The 19,126-nt window shown below is 39.9% G+C and overlaps 1 protein-coding gene across 1 annotated transcript; it reads right to left on the bottom strand.

Annotated features, from left to right (window-relative positions):
* Positions 1 to 1,756: 1,756 nt before the first annotated feature.
* qser1 (glutamine and serine rich 1) lies at positions 1,757 to 18,250 on the bottom strand. Its single transcript, XM_037748256.1, has 13 exons — positions 18,138 to 18,250; positions 12,689 to 12,798; positions 12,051 to 12,188; positions 7,301 to 10,606; positions 5,815 to 6,119; positions 5,571 to 5,687; positions 5,322 to 5,455; positions 4,918 to 5,105; positions 4,647 to 4,784; positions 4,208 to 4,305; positions 3,838 to 3,984; positions 3,220 to 3,315; positions 1,757 to 3,042 (listed from the first exon to the last, which is right to left on the bottom strand). The coding sequence occupies exons 1-13, from the start codon at positions 18,248 to 18,250 to the stop codon at positions 2,902 to 2,904; spliced, it is 5,031 nt and encodes a 1,676-aa protein (XP_037604184.1). The 3' UTR covers positions 1,757 to 2,901.
* Positions 18,251 to 19,126: the final 876 nt, after the last annotated feature.

Here is a 19,126-nt window from a genome sequence, read left to right as displayed (position 1 = left end):
AGAGGGGAAAATGGTGAAACTCAGACATCTGAAACATGACAAAAGGCTTCAACTAGACACTGATTGTTTTGTGTAAGAACCACAAGCCTGAAAGTTTAAGCTCATCATACAGTGTGTTTGTTAATGTAAAAGTAATAAAATATGAAAAGTTCTGTTAAATAAATGTAATGGAGTAAAAAAAATGATTTACCTCTGAATTGAAGTGGAATAGGAGTATAAGGTAGCATAATAATAATAATCTATAATCATTTATAATTCATTCATTCATGTGCAATATCCATATCCTGTACAATATCAACATTTCATGTGCAATAATGTGTCTGCTATAATTTTTACCACTATATTTGTATATATTTTGCTTTATACTGTTCATTTATATCTTTATTGTTTTCTTTATTGCAAAGGGGACAGTGCAAACAAGATGCATCAGTAAAAACACGTGTTTTTACTGATGCATCTTGTTGTTTGCACTGTCCCCTTTGCTGCTGTAACACTGTAAATGTCCCCACTGTGGGACTAATAAAGGATTATCTTATCTTATAAAATGGAACAACCAAGTAAAGTACTTTAAAAACTGTACTTAAAGTACAGTACTTGAGTTAATGTACTTAGTTAGTTGTCAAATGCACAGATGCAAATGTTCAGCAAGTGTGTACGTGACTGGTTAAAACAGCTTTAAAGCTACACCATCACCACACAGTACATCAGGTTTTACCACAGGGCATTTCCAAAGCCAATAGGCGGTATTTTGCCGTTTTATCTAACACAAAGTCGTGCAGTCACTGTGCCCTTCTCACGCTGCCTCAAGGGTCCTCTCAGTCTGTCTCCCACATTATGGAACAATGCAGTGCATTAAAATTCATATGATTTTCATCTGGACAGCAGACATCCAGTAACTGTCTCCACCAGTTGTGCCCGTGCTGGAATCTCAAACGCTTGCCTGACAGGCCGTCCTCCGCAACTCCAAAAGGACAGAGGACAGTGGCTTTCCTCACAGAGCCGTCGCTGCAGCACAGAGACGCTTTTGTTGTTTAGGGGGCTGCCAGTAATTTTGCATTGTGGCTGGACAATCATATTTTATTCAACAGGCTCAAGACCCTCTCAGACGACACAAAGTCAGCCACCCATTCACAGGGAATAGTTTGGTCATGAGAGCATGGTGGGCGAGCATCACGACAATGTCCCCCCCACCCCCTCAAGAATATGAGCCAATATTAACGGCACACTCCCAACAAACAGGTGACGTTAAACACTAACTGACCTCTCTGAGCCGAGGACACATTATGTTTGAGTTGTGTAGCAAAGCTGTAATTAGTATTAGTCAGTAGTATATGAGGCAAACCAGGAAATCACAGGTCTGATCAGTGTTTATTGGACTTTCCTGGGATACCAGGAGTCACTGTCAAGGCTTCTGGCGGTGTTACTGACACCATAACAGAAAGATGAAAATCTCACTTTCGCCCACTCTTCCTCCGTCATCAGATCCTGTGTTATGGAGCGAATTTTATGTACCAAACAACCTTGGTACACAGTCCAACTCTGTAACTGCTAAAATCCTAAACTGTCCTCCAGGTTAAAGTACCTCAGAGGAATTTATTGACATGTATAGATTGAACTCAGAATCTCCTGTTAATAAAGTGTAAAGTATTGTACTTTTATGCTGCTACAGCATTTTCTAAATCTGGCGCGTCACACACGAGCCCCAAATAATTTGGAAGATGTTAACCGCCTCAGACAAAACATACCAAAGCAAACATCTAATACATGCGGCACTTTATTTACAAACTGCATCTGTAAAGATCAAGATTGTTTTTGATAGCATAAAATTGATAACTGACTTATAAAGAGTCCATTGTGGAAAACTGTGAAAAAACAATGAAAAAGTGTGTCTTAGAAATTGTAATGAGAACATAACAATATTTACTTCTGTGAAAAATATATATCTATTTGTCATAAAATGTGGGCTATGTCTGTTAAGTATAAAGACAACTTTTTATTTATTTCATTTTACCCTCGGGTAAGTCAAGGTCATAATATTTGATTAACAAAATTCGTAGAAAGCAGTACGGTAACGGCACTGACTTGTATCTGATCAGCAAATGGGTGTTTGAAGCACAAAAGTTAAACCACAATATAGATACAGTATATAGTTACTAAGAGAATCGCTGCAGTTCCCACCTCCCTGTTCTTTTATACAAAATGTACATTATATATATAAGTTGGCGCTCCATTACAAAATGGATGTTTTACAAACGGTATATAACTACGGTTATACATAATATATATATTTTTTCTTTTTTTTAATACAATAAATCAACTTCTCAGTATGTGAGCCTACTTCTCAAATGATTGATGAAGGCTTGTTATAACTGTAGGCAATCAGATTTCTGCATTTTTATTCGCTGTGCTCTACTTCCTATCCCGATTGCTTTCTATCTAGTGCATACTCACTGGTTATAATCTGGCATTTAACTAAAAAAAAAACTCATTATAAATCTATGAAAAGGCCCGTAAAAAAGTGGGCTTGTAACTACAAAAACTTACAAAGACTAGGAGAAGCATTATGTGGAATTCTTCCAAAAAACGCTCCCAAAACGGAAGTCCTTGTCCTCTGTTGATCAAGTTACTGCTCTCTGCTGGGATGCAGTGATGCAGACTATTAACTTTACTGCTGTCCCCGCTGTTCACCTGCTGCCACTTGTAGGCCACAAACGTCTTTCAGGCAAGTTAGCTGACAGGTCCCTGATTCAAATCTCTCTGTGGCTGGAAGGAGACACTCACTCCATCCTTCTCTGCTGCCATTTAGAGCTGAGAGGCATCCTCATGTTTTTAAGTGTTGGTTGGACTTTGTTGTTTTAAAGTTTGTTTGTTTTTTTTCAAACCGAGCCTGTGAAGGCTGGATCACCGGCAGGCCTGCTGCACTTGATTGATTAGCTCTCCGAAGCGATCGAAGAGCCCCTCTACCCAAGCACCGTTCTGCATACACTTCTGCACCGTCTCCTCCTGCCCCAGGTCCCCTGTCTGCACCCGCATAGATGCGATCTGGAGAGCAGAACCACAAACAGAAAAAGAGCTTAATACAGCACCGGAATAATTAGCATCTGAAATTAAACCTGCAAAATATTACCCATCAGAGAGTAAAAACATATACTGACTTAGCACCTACACAGACAACAGCTCACTAAATTCAACACAAACACGTGTACAACAACGTCTCACCTCGTCCTTACACATGAGGTACGTGTGGTACTTGTAATGCTGCAAAGAGTGGTACAGAGAGAACCACTGAGTTTTCTGCTGGTCCACTGTATACTCCTAGAAAGAGAAAAAGCAAAAGCAATGCTTTTCAGGGATATTTGAGACATAAGAGACATCTTGACAGGGAAAGGAACAGTAGCTTCAGTGATCAACAGAATAAAGGAATGAGGAAATGGTGACACTGTGCCCTCTGCTGGACATATATAGAGAGCACAGTGAAAACATTCTGTGCGTTCCAGTACCCATAGTATGTCAGAAAAAGATTGAATATGTCCTGATACATAGTATGTCAAATGCAGTAGGCTAAAAACACCAGGATGTCCTACTACATCTGGTCACATTTTGCAGTATGCAAGCCAGCATGCTTTCCTGGCTATTCTGACCCACAATCCTCTGCACAACGGACATATGAGCCAAAGGGTCAAAGTTCAAGGCGCAATGTTATTGACAAAGTAGTATGTCCAAATTGTATTCATACTGCATGCAACAGTACGTGCTCTGTAAGGGCAGCTGTTATACGTACTAAAAATAAAAAAGCAAAAGTATGTGATTTGGAATGCAGAGATTATCTTGTCTTACCTGTGGCACTTTGTTCGGCATCTTGTAGGGCTTCATGGTTTTCTTGTTGTAGGCCTTCCCACTGAGACGCACCTTAAAGGCAGGGGTTTCCCCGTCCTTCTTTAGTTCAGTCACCACGGAGATCTCTGGGAAGCTGTCTAGAGCCGTCTGAAGACACAGAACAGGAGAGTTACTTGGGTTGTGCAAGATGGCAGCATACTAGTTTTGTAGACGCAGATACTTAGGTTCATACACCGGCAGTCAAAATCCTGTAGCATTGCTTTTCTCTTTGTCATCAAAATAGATTCAGGGTTTGTTTGTAAGCTTGCCTTTTCAGTCTTTTGGAGTGAAAATGATGCTCAAACAAACAAAATGCCAAACTCAAACCCACCTTTAGGACCTGCCCTATGTGTAGTTTGTGAAGCAGGCGTTTCCTGTTGTCAGTGATCATCCCATCCACTCTTTTCATATGTGGCAGCAGAAACTCATCTGAAACAAGACAAGTTAACAACAAGTTAACATAGCTGAAGTCTGCTACATGACTCATCTGGGCCTTGTTTTCACATTTTTTCATTCAGTTTTTGGCCTTACTAATCCAATAGCTTAACCTCTCCCACTCCTTGAGGGCGCCGGCTTTACTTTTTTCAGATGATGTAGCAGTTTTAGAGCTAGTGTGTGTGAGTGAAGGTATTGGTATCATATGAAACTAGAAAACCTAGGGAATCCATTGGTACAGTAAATAACACTCCAAAATAACGCTAAATTTAGGCGAGGAAAAACTGGCATGGCCATTTTCAAGGTTAAGAAAAGTCAAAAGTCAATTCACTCACCGTTTGCCCTCTCAAGTGCTGTCATCACATCTTCGTCTAAGGCAATGCTGATGAGCAGTTCCACAAAGCTCCTGAATGTCTCCTTCATGGTTCGCGTGTTGAGTAACCGTGAAGCAAACGGCACTGGAGGGTTTAACTCTGAGAGTGTGTGTGTGAGAGAGATCAAAGATCATGAAGAGGCAGTGAGAGAGCGGGAAAAGATTTAGACTACAATCATATCAACTTATATCCAAGCTAGATTTAATGAGAAAAGTCAAAAGTTTATCTTCACCGTCATCGTCACCACCCTCTTCTGTAGATGATCCCGAGGCAGCAGGTGAAAACTCCTCCTTCCATTTCTTCCTCTTCTTCGGTGGGGGCTCTGCCCTGGGCTTCAGTTGTTTGGGTCGAGGCTTTTGGCTTTGGGAGACTGAGGAAGGGGCGGCTGTCAAGCCCAGCAAAGTTTTCACCTGAACACCCCTGGGTGGCAGAACAAAGAAAGTTACACTACTGAATGTTTAACCTCTTCCACTCCTTGAGGGTGCCAGCGCCGACATCTACTGATGACCTGCTATCTCCCCCTAAAGACCCCCTGTACTCCCCTAAAAAAAACAAAAATGTGTATATGATAAAGAGGGGTGGAGTGGAAAAGGTTAAAATAAAAATAAATTCCATCAGTCAGTACTATTAGCGTACCTTAGCGAGTTCATAGGCTTGCAGCGTGGCTTCCGACTACAAACTCGTACGTACTCCCTTTTGTTCACTGTGTCCAAGAACTTCACATATACCCTCTGGTACATGGTCTTGGCATCACCAAAGTATCCAAGATACTACACACACAAAGAAAAACAACATGTTACCTGCTGCAGAATAAAGAAAAATCATTTGAATGGTTGAATACTCCTACATGCATACATGGGTATTGACGTGTCTGCTTTTACTTACACTGTTGGTGGCTGAGAAGACTCTCTTTCCATCTCTCAACTCAGGCACAAATTTCTGCAGCAGAGCCTTCTGGACTTTCCAGATGGCTGGAGGCTCACTGCCCACTCTCATTGTCACCTGGACACAAGAAGACACCGTGCAGAACAGGCTTCAGCATGTAGTAACAGTTACAGTGTGAGAAAATGAAACAATGAATGTTCAACTACGAGTATTCATTTTCCGTCTATGTTTTTCAAGGCCGTACCTTCAAGTTTTCGATATCCTCATTCCTGACGACAAACTCGTCTCTCTCCCTGTACATCCCCTCCCCTCCGCTGTCAGACAGCTCCTCGTCAGTCAGTCCCTCGATGGCCACACTCGTCAACTGCACAGCCAGCTGGCCCGGTGGCGTCTCTTTAGACTCCTCTTTGGCCACAAACACAGTCCCTAATGAGACGGCGTTCGTTGTCTGTGTAGGAGTGGCTACCCGCGGCAAACAGGTCTCTGTGACAGTGTGGAGCATGGTGGGAATTGGGTCTGGCTTCATCATCGAACCGGGGATTTGGTTATCTGGAGGGTTGCAAATATATGAATGTGTTGAAGAAAAGCAATTTCAGAAAGAAACAGGAAAAATGACTCCTCATATGTACAACAAACCGAGAGATTTCAGACTGCATTCATCAAGAGAAAAAAAACACAATGCTTTTCACAGCATATTACCAAAAGACCTAACACCTAGGGGCATTATTGATGTCTCACATGTGATAAAGTTCAAAACACAGCACAGCAAAGAGAATACTGTTGACTTTGTTTAACATTTTTGCATCACTCAGGGAAACATAACAGCAAAGATGGGATGGACAACGTATGTAGCCAATAATTCCGATTACCAATCATTTTGTAGGCTATTTATCAGGTAAAATACCTGACTTTTGCTGGTTACTGCAACGCCAAAATTAGGTTTTATTTACTTTTCTTTTATATTATTGTAAATTTCTTTTATATACACATTTGGGGTTCTGACTGTTGGACAGAAGAAGCAATTCTAAGACATTAGTCTGGACTCCAGTATCTTGTTTAGGGCTGTCAATCGCTAAAAATATTTAATCACAATTAATTGCAGAATTGTCCAGAGTTAAATCGCAAATTAATCACACATTTTTTATCTATTCAAAATGTACCTTAAAAGGAGATTTGTCAAGTGTTTAATACTCTGATCAACATGGGTGGGCAATTAGGTTTACTTTATGCGAATGTACTGTATGTATATATTTATCATTAGAAATCCATTAACAAGACAAAACAATGACAAATATTCCATTCCTCACAGGTACTGCATTTAGCATAAAAAATATGCTCAGATCATAACATGGCAAACTCAAGCCCAACAGGCAATAACAGCTGTCAGTGTGCTGACTTGTCTAGGACTTGCCCCAAACTGCATGTGATTATCATAAAGTGGGCATGTCCATAAAGGGGAGACTTGTGGGTATCCATAGAACCCATTTTCATTCCCATATCTTGAGGTCAGAGGTCAAGGGACCCCTGTGAAAATGGCCATGCCAGTTTTTCCTCACCAAAATTTAGAGCAAGTTTGGAGCGTTATTTAACCTCCTTCCCGACAAGCCAGCCCTAATCTTGTTATAATCGAAAATGCAATCAATAAATGAACAATTATATAACAGATTGTAGGTTGAAGCTCTGATAACAATATTGGCAGCTCTCGACAAGCTTAAGCAAGGTATTATTACCTGGCCTGGTTTTCCGATCTGAAGCCTCATCCAGAGCTGAAAGCGCTGAGCTGATGCTGTTCCTCAGGGCCTGGTTCTTCCCAGTGTTCTCCTCTTCATCCGAGCTGAACGATGGCAGAGTCTCCAAGTTATTTTGCAGCTCTTCATCCAGACGTTTCTGTTGGGAGCTCACTCCCTGGCTCTCCTGGGGAATCAAGGGCCCGGGCAGAGCCGGCAGTTTAGGAGGCAAAGAAGGCAGAGTACATGGCGGCGGTTTGGACGAGGTGCAGGGCTTTCTCGGGCGACTAATAGTTCGTGTGGGACTTGGAGAGTATTGCTGTTTTGGGCCAGATTTGATGAAGTCAAGGAAGGAGCCAATGAAGCCGGTTTTGACCTCCGGCTGTTTCTCTTCCACTTCACGGATCTTTTGTCTGATTCTCTCCTGCTGCGGACAACCATCATATACACCTTGTGAGGCAGATGGCGAGCTGACGTCACTACCCCTGGAGTTCTGCCGCTTGGTCTGCCCACTGCGCTTGGCCGGTCTGGCCTGTCCGCTATCATCCTCAGGCCCACCTGGTTTGGTCAAGGACTTAGAGCGAGCCTTCTTCTTGGGAAAGTCTTCACCGCCTGGGCCTTCCATGAGGCCATCCTCTGTTTTAATACACTTTGCATTCCCTTTGCCTCGGCTCTGGAGACCTTGGGGGTCATACACCTGCCCGCCTAAGTGATAGTCATTCTCAGAGCTCCCTCCATCTCCGTTTGTGTCAAGCTCTGAACTGTTGTTGTGGTGAACAGGCTGACCCTGGCAGTCTGTGACCATCTGAACTCCATTTAGTGTCATGGTCATGTTGTGGGAGTTAGTGTTGGTCATGATTGGCTGCTGTGCTGAGGAGAAACTAGGTGACATGTGCCTTATATCCACAGTGTGGAAGTGACCTTTAGAATCAACGGGGCTCGCCATTACTGCCATTTCAGCCTCAGCAGAGGATGTAGCTTTGACAAAGTCTTGTGGTGTGACGCCACAGGCTGCCACCGTGGCAGCCAAGATGTCATCGACATTTGACAAAATATTTCTGTCGTCTGCGAGTAGCATGGAGTCGGGGAAGCAAATGGAGTTGAGAGCAAAGTGATTCTTGGCGTCATTTGGTTGCTGAATTGCTGACTGGCTGTAGTGGTGTTTAGAGGAATCAGAGCACCCTGAACTCTGTTCAGATACTACTGTGCCCTGCTGTCTCTGGGTTTCAGTGATACTGGGACCCAGCAGTTCTCGACTCATCTGCAGATACTGGACGTGAACGGGGCCCAAGTCTTGGGCTGATTGGAGACCTTGCAGTGATACCACCTTTGAAGTGTTTTGGTGGACAAGGGGCTGCTGGAGCAGAATCATCTGGTTGGGTTCGAGGAGAACCTGAGTGCTGGGGACGGTGATAAACTGGGTGTGGGCTGCCGAGCTCTGGGACTGAGTGTGATTCTGGTGGTTTTGTTGATGTGGCTCAGGAGATTTGAGTTGGAGAGAGTGCTGCTTGAGCTGCTCTGAGCTAAGGGGCACATGTGAAGATATAATACTGGAGTTTGTACTTTTTGTGTTGGCAATTTCCTGACCATTGGCACTGCTTAGATGAATGTGCTGTTGGCTCAGAGAAGCCATCCTTTCATCCTTTACCTGTGCTGTGTTCGTGTGACCTAGTCCCATGAGCTGGTCATCAGAGCGTGAATTGCTTCGGATAACGCTTTGTGTTTTGTGATGATCGTCCATTTTTGAAACAACATAGATGACGTTGTGAGCGGACATATTGCTAGCTGCAGCAGAGGCTTCCATTGATGCCTGCTGGAGAGCATCAATGTCCTGGATAGGAAGCTCTCCAAGTTTCTGTTTGCCATATGTTGGCTTTATATCCTGTATTGAGGATCTGATGTTATTTTGTAAGGCTTGAGCAGTTGAAGAGTAAGTAGGCAACGGTGCAGACAAAACATATTTATGCTGCTGGGACAGTGTGTCATGTGTTTTACCTCCCACTGAGGCTTGCATCAGGGTGTAGTCTTGTGAGGAATTTGATGTGGGCAAACTCCGCACACATGTGGGTGGGTAAGAGGAGTTAAGGTTCAGGGATTGTCCTGTGGCGTAGCTCTGAGTCACTGAAGCTTGCCCCTGTGACTGAGATGTAAAAGTCACATTTGGGGCGCCCTGAGAGTGGGATGTCGGGTAGCTCTCAGAGAGATTCCCCTGACACAAGCCCTGAACCTGGGCTCCAAACTGGATCTCCTGCTCCTGGCTCATTCCGGGACTGGAGTACACAAGAGTCTGACTAACAGATGACACATTGTCAGACTGGCTGGAGAGGGAAGGCAGAGTCTTGTAAAGGGGGGAGTGTTTGTCTGAGGTGGAATGGGGGGGCTGTGACTGGGTATGGGGGGTGATATAGGTTTGAGACAGAGTACTTGACATTAGGCTGGATAGCTGGATTGACTGCTGATTTGCAATCACAGAGTTCTGCTTCTGTCCTCGGGAGGAGTAACGGTCTGGAGACACTCCAGTCAGGTTCTGAGAGTGCTCATGACTCTCTTCACCCCCGGCGGGATGTGGCGCTAGTTTGGAGGAGCAGTCTTTAGCCTTCGGCACAGAAGTGGACGAATAAGCTTGAGTTACTGAGTCTGTTTTGGGTTGTGGAGCACGATTGACCCCTTGAGAGGAATCTGCTTCTGTGGAAGGGCTGCAGGACACAGGGGTATGACGGGACGGGTCCTGCTGGTAGGACACATCCGCTTCACTGCCAGAGCCAAAGTATCCCTGTAAGGAGTGCTCTGAATTGGGCAATTGCTCTGAGGCTGCATGGCTGCTGGAAGGCCTCTGGTGGTGTTTGATCACACTACATTCACGCTGAAGAGCTCTTTCAATAGAGCCGGAGAAAACCGCGGCCCCGTAGGGTTGTGGGGCACCGTGAGGGGTAGGCAGGGCGGAGGGTAGCAGGCTGAACTGGGGTTGTAGGAGGTGGGGAGCTGACTCCTGGGCTGATCGGTAAGTGGAGGACTGGACAGGAAGGGTTGAACCCAAAGCGGGGGAAGAGAGATGATTGAAGGCCAGTGCAGTGGGAAGCACAGTCTGGCTTGTTTTGAGATGGAGGAGGGGGTCGTGGTGAGAAAACAGGCCATTGGTGGAAGTGCTGAAGGCAGGATCCTGGAGAGCCAGGGATGGGTTGGTAGCATAACTCCTGGAAGGGTAGGCACCAGTGTGCTGATAGGACGACAGAGCAGCGGGAGAGGGGAAAGTGGCAGTAGAAGGCAGGGCACCAGTCAAATACAGCTCTGTGGTGGAGGAGTTGGTACCTGCATTGCACAGAATAGACAAAATAAGGACAGGACAGGCAACATGAAGGGATATAATTTGAGCAAAATAAATTAAACTTGTGTACTACACATTAGATAAAACTTGTGATAAACCAACGTGTGGAAATACTGATCACCAACCAACCTAATTTTGTTCACTAACAGCCTTCTCCAAGTATTTTTGGTTTCATAGTTTTTAGAATATTTACAACATTATTTCATCAGATCAGATCATATGATGCAGACTTCCTTTATTTGCCAGTGAGCCCTATTGGTCATTTTAGAAGTTATTTCAATCTTTTTTTTTAAATTATAGACCATCCTCTATTAGGGATAAATGTTTAGATGCACCGATCCGACGTTTTTAGTCCCGAAACTGATACCTGGGCTTTGGGTGTCAGTCGATATCGAATACCAATCCAATACCAGGGTTTAATTAATAAGCTGTATACCTTACTGTGTGGAAGTGACTGGGATCATTCTTTTATGTGTAAGGCAACATCAGGCTTAACTTAAACATTGCTTCTGACGATATATTGTGTCAAAACAATATAAAAATGTCTATCGTATATATTTTTCTTTATTGTTTCTATCGTGATATGGGCTAGGCCTACAGAAATCTATTTATTTTTTCTCTAGAATTTCACTTAAAACCGTTATGTTCACTTTTCTGTCAAGTTCTTAAAATAAGAAAATTCTCAGTACTTTAAATTTGTCACGTATTTAATTCACACAGGAGTATACAAATAATATGCCTTATATTTAATATAGACCATTTATTCATTTATTGAATTACCAGAAAACATGCTATATCATGATATATATTGTTATTGAGATATGAAATTACCGCTATCGGGATAAAAGATTTTGTCCATATCGCCAAGCCCTAGATATAAATTTACTGAATTGTTAATAAATTGTACACCAGCAACTAGGTAAAAAAATCATCAAAATTAACTGGAATTACAATTCAAGTGTACACTTTTTTAATGCAATTGGTCAAAACTTAAACAGGAATTAAAGTATATAAACATAGAATTGAATTGAATAGATCGGCCCCATGGTCACCGATACCCGATCCAGCTATTTGAGCCAGTAGCGGCCTGATATCCAATCTGGTATCTGTATCGGTGCATCCCTAATAAATGTAAAATTACCTGGTCTAGTACACAATAGTATTCTGGCTTTATATTGTCGATTATTAGATTCTTAGATAAGCTCTATCAGTAAGTATGTTTCTCAAAAATACACACAAACACCATAAATAAACCCAGCTTTATCAACAAAATGCGTAATAATGTATTCACAACTCAGTGGCAAATATATAAAATCTGTACCTTTTGCAGGTTATTCAAGTTAAATAAAATAAGAAGCCAACATTCATGGTAAAAACACCCCAATACGTGGTGTGTAAATAACACAGAATGAGTGGATGTGTTCTCACCAGCAGGCCATGATGGGGGTCTGAAAGGAGGAAGCAGTGAGGCACTAACAGGACCAGCCTGAAGGCTTCGCGTTTCCATGGCTGACAGGAAGCTCATGATTGAGGTCTCAGAAGTATTACTGCTTGAGTCAAGTGCTCCTGATGGTCAGAAGAGGAAAAGAAGGATAAGCACAGCAATAGGCAACAAATTAAACACAGTCCTATGTGCTAAGTAAATAAGAGCCTTAAAAGGGTAACTTCACCCAAATTGCAAAAAGACATTTCTCACTTGCCTCTTGTGATAGATCAGCCAGGCCAGTATATTGATATGACGTATAAAACAATATAAAAATTAGGTTTGCAATGGAAGTAGTTTCTACTGAAGAAATTACCCCAATTAAAACGGTCCACAGCAAGGCTTGTGTATTATCCAGACACCTTACTGTTTTAAAAGGTCGTTTTTCAGTGTTTTGAGTACCACGAATTAAATTTGCCCTACAGCCACCATTCTGATCACAAGGCGATATCTCAAACCAAAGTGTATAAACCAAACATATCTGCATGACTAGATGCCACCAGGGGTAAGTGACAGAGTAACTTTATTGTAATTAAGGTGAACAGATCATTTAAAAGCCATGTGTATAGCATTCATAACTCACCTGCTGCCGCAGGAAGGTGTGATGTAGTGTAGGTGGGAAGCTGGTGGGTGGAAGCGTAGCTTTGCCGCTGGAGGAGCTCTGCATCAAGGTGTGCCGCACCATAACTGGAACTGCACCAACACACAAACACACACATGAAAGCTCTCATCTTCACAAGCAGCAGTGAAGCACACAACTAAGTAAATGACTTTTCTTCTTGACACACAGCATGCTTGTTTTCAAGTATTAATTCTGTAGTCTACTGAGTGACAAACTCTATGAATCAAAATGTGTTAATACACACTACTATTGGTTTGTCACATAAGAGTCAGTAGGTTGTTGGTATTTTTTTATGCTTTTTCATGCTGAATGACTCATTTCAAAGAAACGTATGAGCACATCTCTGCTAAACACAAGATTTAAAGTGGTGCTTTTGTGTGATTCTTTGTGGAGAAACTCAGTTTTACAGATCTGTCGATTAAATCAACTAATTGATTAGTCGACAAAGTCGTATTGTTAGTCAATTAAGAATTTCTTTGGTGGAGGACAGCCCTAAAGGTCAGTCATAAAAGGTTATTTATACAAAATACAGCACACATTAAAGCCAACCCAAATATGAACACTCATAAAAACAGGACATCAATTTGTCCAGAAAAGAAGAACCTATCTGCCCATCGATAATGTTGTTGTTAGTAAGAATTAGATAAGACTCTATGAATATTTTGGCAATATTGATCTGAGAGGAAAAACCTAGTAGCCTAATGTCAGCAACGTTTTTGCTGTGGTATATTAGTTTGTATTCTAGATCAAGCAAATGAACAACAATAGTTAAGAAGTCCTGTTAAAACTTTGAAAGCAGTTTGTGAATTGAAGAATTCACCAGTCACGGTTGTTGATGTCCAAAAATAAAAAAAGGGATTGCTCTACTTGGTGTGAGGAATTTATGTTTAACCTGAGCCAATTAGTGAAAAAAGTTTAATATCTGACACATGACTTTATATTCTATTGGGAGAAAATTCATAGGAAACGGATATAAAATCGGAGTTAATCAGATGCAGCCAGTCTGATCCGAAGTGTTCCCTTTTTGCCAGAAGGTAAACATCTGTGGAAGAACACGGAGCTGAAAGGGAATTATCAACCCTTCAACAGACACACACACCAGCAATCGTCTGTTATGCAACTCTTCTCTGCTATTTAACTATAAAGTTACATATATCCATGCCAAATGAATGCATTGCAACACAACATATCTGCCACATATTTTACATTTCTGAAGAGTATAATGTTTAGTTTTTGTTGACACAGACAAAGGGGTGTTAATTCAAACAGTATGATTCTTACAGAGATCATTGTGTGGTACTGGTCTTCATTATATTAAAATGTGTTTCTGATATTGTTCCCCCCCTCATGTTTGTAAATGGGGCGGGCAAAGCATTTGAAACAACCCTCAATATAACACAGTCCAGTAAAAACACAACTGCAACCTCAATAACCTCACATTATTATCTTCGTAAAGGTTCGACTGAGCGCTTTGCATTGAATTGCATTCGATTTTTAAAGGTGTACCTAATAAAGTGACCAGTGAGTTTCCAGATTGTCTTAATGAAACTAAATTGCCTCCTATAATAACTCATCTGTACTGTACTGTACCTCATTCAACAAAATCGATTAAGTAATCATTTCTGTAATGAACTTACTCAACCCGTCAATCTCTAGCTCTTCATCCTCCTAAATTCCTCACTAGTAGAGGTACATTTTCGATAAGATTTATGGGAACCAAATTATGGAGTAGCTTTTCACATCTATCAATAAACTGTTCATCTGTAAAATGTTTCAAAAGTCGCTTAAAGGGTCATTTAATTGCTGTCTTGTAATTGCTTTTCCCCATGTTGTCCATGTATCTGTTTTTATGTGTTTTTATTTTTTCCCACTCACAATGTTGTTTGAAGAAGTCTTTATAGATATTTAAATCAATATCCTCCTCACAAACACTAACCATACACTTCCATGCAACACACACACACTTGTCTTTTTTATATATATATATATATATATTGTCCTAATTGTTTTGTTATCACTATTATGTATTCATATTATTTATTTAGATTAATCTTGTCTCTAGGTTCGAGGCTTCAGATAAGCCCAGTGTTTTTTTTTGCCTCATCCTGCACTGTATATTATTCATTTATTTTTTTGTTATGTTGTATAGTCTTAAATTGTGCAAAACAAATAAACAAATGTAATTTAGTGGATCATCTTATTTAATCTGCTGCCTTGAGTTTGACTAAGTTAGTTAGCTAGCTAGAGCTCTACAACTTTGGCAGGTTTTGCAGTTACATTTACTCTTTTTATAAAATATAAAGCAAGTAAAAAAATAATGGTATTAAATTGTGCAAATCAAATAAACAAATGTAATTTAGTGGATCATCTTATTTAATCTGCTCTGACCTTTCTATTTTAAGATTTAGGGAGTGTTTCATGCAGTTTTTGTGCTGCTTGAGCGGACTTATTTGTAGCAGATATACTTCAATTTAGTCATAAAGTATGACCTCTTTTCATTATAACAATGTGGAGTAGACCACAATACAACAGCCTTGAGTTTGACTAAGTTACTTAGTTACACTGAGTACAAATATAATATCAATATCATGTGCAATACTACTTTTTACATTCTCATGTGCAATATCACTGTTCCTTGTGTGCAATATTAAAGTCCAACATGTGTAATATTACTTATTTTTCTGTTTGTTAGCTTACTTTACCTTTTTTATTTTAATTATCTTATCTACTCATTTTACTAAATGTATCTTACTTAATTTTTATTCTATTAGGCACTGGTACTAGAAATAGTACTTTTTTTTATTTTATACACTTGAACTTGTTGTAATTTTGATGTATTTCTTAGCAATTCTCTGGCACAAGAATTTCATTCAGGAATAATAAAGTTCTATCTTATCTTATCTTATCTTATCTTAGCTAGAGCTCTACAACTTTGGCAGGTTTTTTCAGTTACATTTACTCTTTTTATAAAATATAAAGCAAGTAAAAAATAATTTTCTTCAATTGTGCAAAACAAATAAACAAATGTAATTTAGTGGATCATCATATTTAATCTGATCTGGCCTTTCTCTTTAAGATGAGTGTTTCATGTACAATAAGTGAAGTTTTTGTGCTGACTTATTTGTACAATTTAGTCATAAAGTATGACCTCTTTTCATTATAACAATGTGGAGTAGACCACAATACAACAGCCTTGAGTTTGACTAAGTTAGTTAGCTAGAGCTCTACAACTTTGGCAGGTTTTTTCAGTTACATTTACTCTTTTTATAAAATATAAAGCAAGTAAAAAATAATAGTCTTAAATTGTGCAAAACAAATAAACAAATGTAATTTAGTGGATCATCATATTTAATCTGCTCTGGCCTTTCTATTTTAAGATTTAGGGAGTGTTTCATGTAAAATAAGTTTTTGTGCTGCTTGTGCTGACTTATTGGTACAATTTAGTCATAAAGTATGACCTCTTTTCATTATAACAATGTGGAGTAGACCACAATACAACAGCCTTGGGTTTGACTAAGTTAGTTAGTTAGCTAGAGTTATACAACTTTGGCAGGTTTTGCAGTTACATTTACTCTTTTATAAAATATAAAGCAAGTAAAAAATAATGGTATTAAATTGTGCAAAACAATTAAACAAATGTCATTTAGTGGATTCATCATATTTAATCTGCTCTGACCTTTCTATTTTAAGATTTAGGGAGTGTTTCATGCAGTTTTTGTGCTGCTTGAGCGGACTTATTTGTAGCAGATATACTACAATTTAGTCATAAAGTATGACCTCTTTTCATTATAACAATGTGGAGTAGACCACAATACAACAGCCTTGAGTTTGACTAAGTTACTTAGTTACACTGAGTACAAATATAATATCAATATCATGTGCAATACTACTTTTTACATTCTCATGTGCAATATCACTGTTCCTTGTGTGCAATATTAAAGTCCAACATGTGTAATATTACTTATTTTTTCTGTTTGTTAGCTTACTTTACCTTTTTTATTTTACTTATCTTATCTTATTTACTAATTTTACTAAATATATCTTAATTAATTGTTATTCTATTAGGCACTGGTGCTAGAAATAGTACTTTTATACTTTTATATAAAAATATATATGCTTTTTTTATTTTATACACTTGAACTTGTTGTAATTTTGATGTATTTTTGAGGAAATCTCTGGCACAAGAATTTCATTCAGGAATAATAAAGTTCTATCTTATCTTATCTTATCTTATCTTATCTTAGCTAGAGCTCTACAACTTTGGCAGGTTTTTGCAGTTACATTTACTCTTTTTATAAAATATAAAGCAAGTCAAAAATAATTGTCTTCAATTGTGCAAAACAAAAACAAATGTAATTTAGTGGATCATCATATTTAATCTGATCTGGCCTTTCTCTTTAAGATGAGTGTTTCATGTACAATAAGTTTTTGTGCTGCTTGTGCTGACTTATTGGTACAATTTAGTCATAAAGTATGACCTCTTTTCATTATAACAATGTGGAGTAGACCACAATACAACAGCCTTGAGTTGGACTAAGTTAGTTAGAGCTCTACAACTTTGGCAGGTTTTTTCAGTTACATTTACTCTTTTTATAAAATATAAAGCAAGTAAAAAATAATTGTCTTCAATTGTGCAAAACAAATAAACAAATGTAATTTAGTGGATCATCATATTTAATCTGCTCTGGCCTTTCTATTTTAAGATTTAGGGAGTGTTTCATGTAAAATAACTGAAGTTTTTGTGCTGCTTGTGCTGACTTATTGGTACAATTTAGTCATAAAGTATGACCTCTTTTCATTATAACAATGTGGGGTAGACCACAATACAACAGCCTTGGGTTTGACTAAGTTAGTTAGTTAGCTAGAGCTCTACAACTTTGGCAGGTTTTGCATGTTACATTTACTCTTTTTATAAAATATAAAGCAAGTAATGTGAAAGATAGCAATGAACCTCTCACTTGTAACCAATATAAAGACATAAAACATGCTTGGACACGTAGCCTGTTAGCTCTTAGGTAACAACACCAGCAGCTACCACTCATCTGAGGTGCATGTATCTGACATGACTAGCATCGGTAGCACCTATCTATCCATGTTTGTGGCTTTGGTGAGCACCTGTGGGTGAAGAAAACACAGCGATAAAACGCTAGTTTAAGCTGTACAGCTCGTCAAGTTACTACAGATAACATTATATCCCTCTCTTAGAGAGCACTAAGTCTGTAAATGGTTAGTAGAGGAGGCTAGCGAGGACTAGCAAGGTGAGCAGAGAGGAGACAAGTCTGGACAACTCCGATCCAATCCAGATATTTCTCCATATTATCTCCATAACGAGGAGCTCTTTCCTCCAGCAGGCCTCCTCTCCACACATCACCGACGTTTCCTTCAAAAGGTCGCCCCTTCATCTCTTTACCTTGGCTTGACACTAGCTGTGCTGCTGCGGTCATAGGCCCAAGAAGCTCCGGTCTGTGCTGGTGGAGCCAGCGCGTCCGCAAAGCTGGAGGTCGGGTAGTTCCTGTCCATCATCCGGTGAGAGAGGCAGTTACCCGGCGGAGCTTCGTGGAGCAGCGGACACACATCGTAGCAGTACCCGGGGTCCAACCGGGGTCCAACCGGGTCCAACCCACCGACCCACCGAGCAGGGCACAGGGTAGTAAAGTCAGAGCAATGTAGAGTCCGCAGAGGTGAAGTGAAGTGGTGTGATATCCTGGATAGAAGTGTGTCTTTTAGCCTTTCTGAGTGTTAGTTTGTGTTCATCTGCTCGTCACGGAGAGCCGTGCAAAGCCCTGCATGGTTTCACGTACCCATGTTGGTTCATTTCCCAGGATGCACCGCACACTTTGGCTGGAAGTTTTTTTGTAGTTTTCCTTCCTTCCACACCAAAAACAAAACTTCATCTGTTATGTATGTGTCTCTCTCTCAGCTTCACATCATTTCATACCAACACAACTTTTTTTTCTTTCTACAATGTCATATATACATACAAACCCCCCAAATCCCCCATGTGATGCGATTTGTTAAAGCCTGCCTTCTGCTTATTGGGTAATGTGTTGAAATTATTATTATAATAATGCCAAGATAACTCATTGAATTACAGAATAGATATATATATATTTGCCTCAGTGTATTATTCTTTAATTCACTGAATTATCTTGGCATTATTCTAATAATTTCAACACATTACCCAAGCAGAGACAGGCTTTAACAAATATATATATATATATATATATATATATATATATATATATATATATATATATATATATATATATATATATATATCCCAAGCAGAGACAGGCTTTAACAAATATATATATATATATATATATATATATATATATATGATTGGATGAATGATATATATATATATATATATATATATATATTTGTTAAAGCCTGTCT

This window comes from Sebastes umbrosus, chromosome 2 (assembly GCF_015220745.1).
Source record: "Sebastes umbrosus isolate fSebUmb1 chromosome 2, fSebUmb1.pri, whole genome shotgun sequence".
NCBI classification, from domain to species: domain Eukaryota; kingdom Metazoa; phylum Chordata; class Actinopteri; order Perciformes; family Sebastidae; genus Sebastes; species Sebastes umbrosus.
Note: the sequence above shows the minus strand (reverse complement) of the source record. Positions and strands in the feature narration are given on the sequence as shown.

Coding starts and splice junctions, on each gene's coding strand:
- qser1 (XM_037748256.1), bottom strand. CDS start 18,250: ATGATGGACAGGAACTACCCGACCTCCAGCTTTGCGGACGCGCTGGCT. Junction 4,785..4,917: donor AGAGGGTGGTGACGATGACG/GTGAAGATAAAC, acceptor ACACACTCTCAG/AGTTAAACCCTCCAGTGCCG. Junction 3,985..4,207: donor ACATAGGGCAGGTCCTAAAG/GTGGGTTTGAGT, acceptor CTGTGTCTTCAG/ACGGCTCTAGACAGCTTCCC.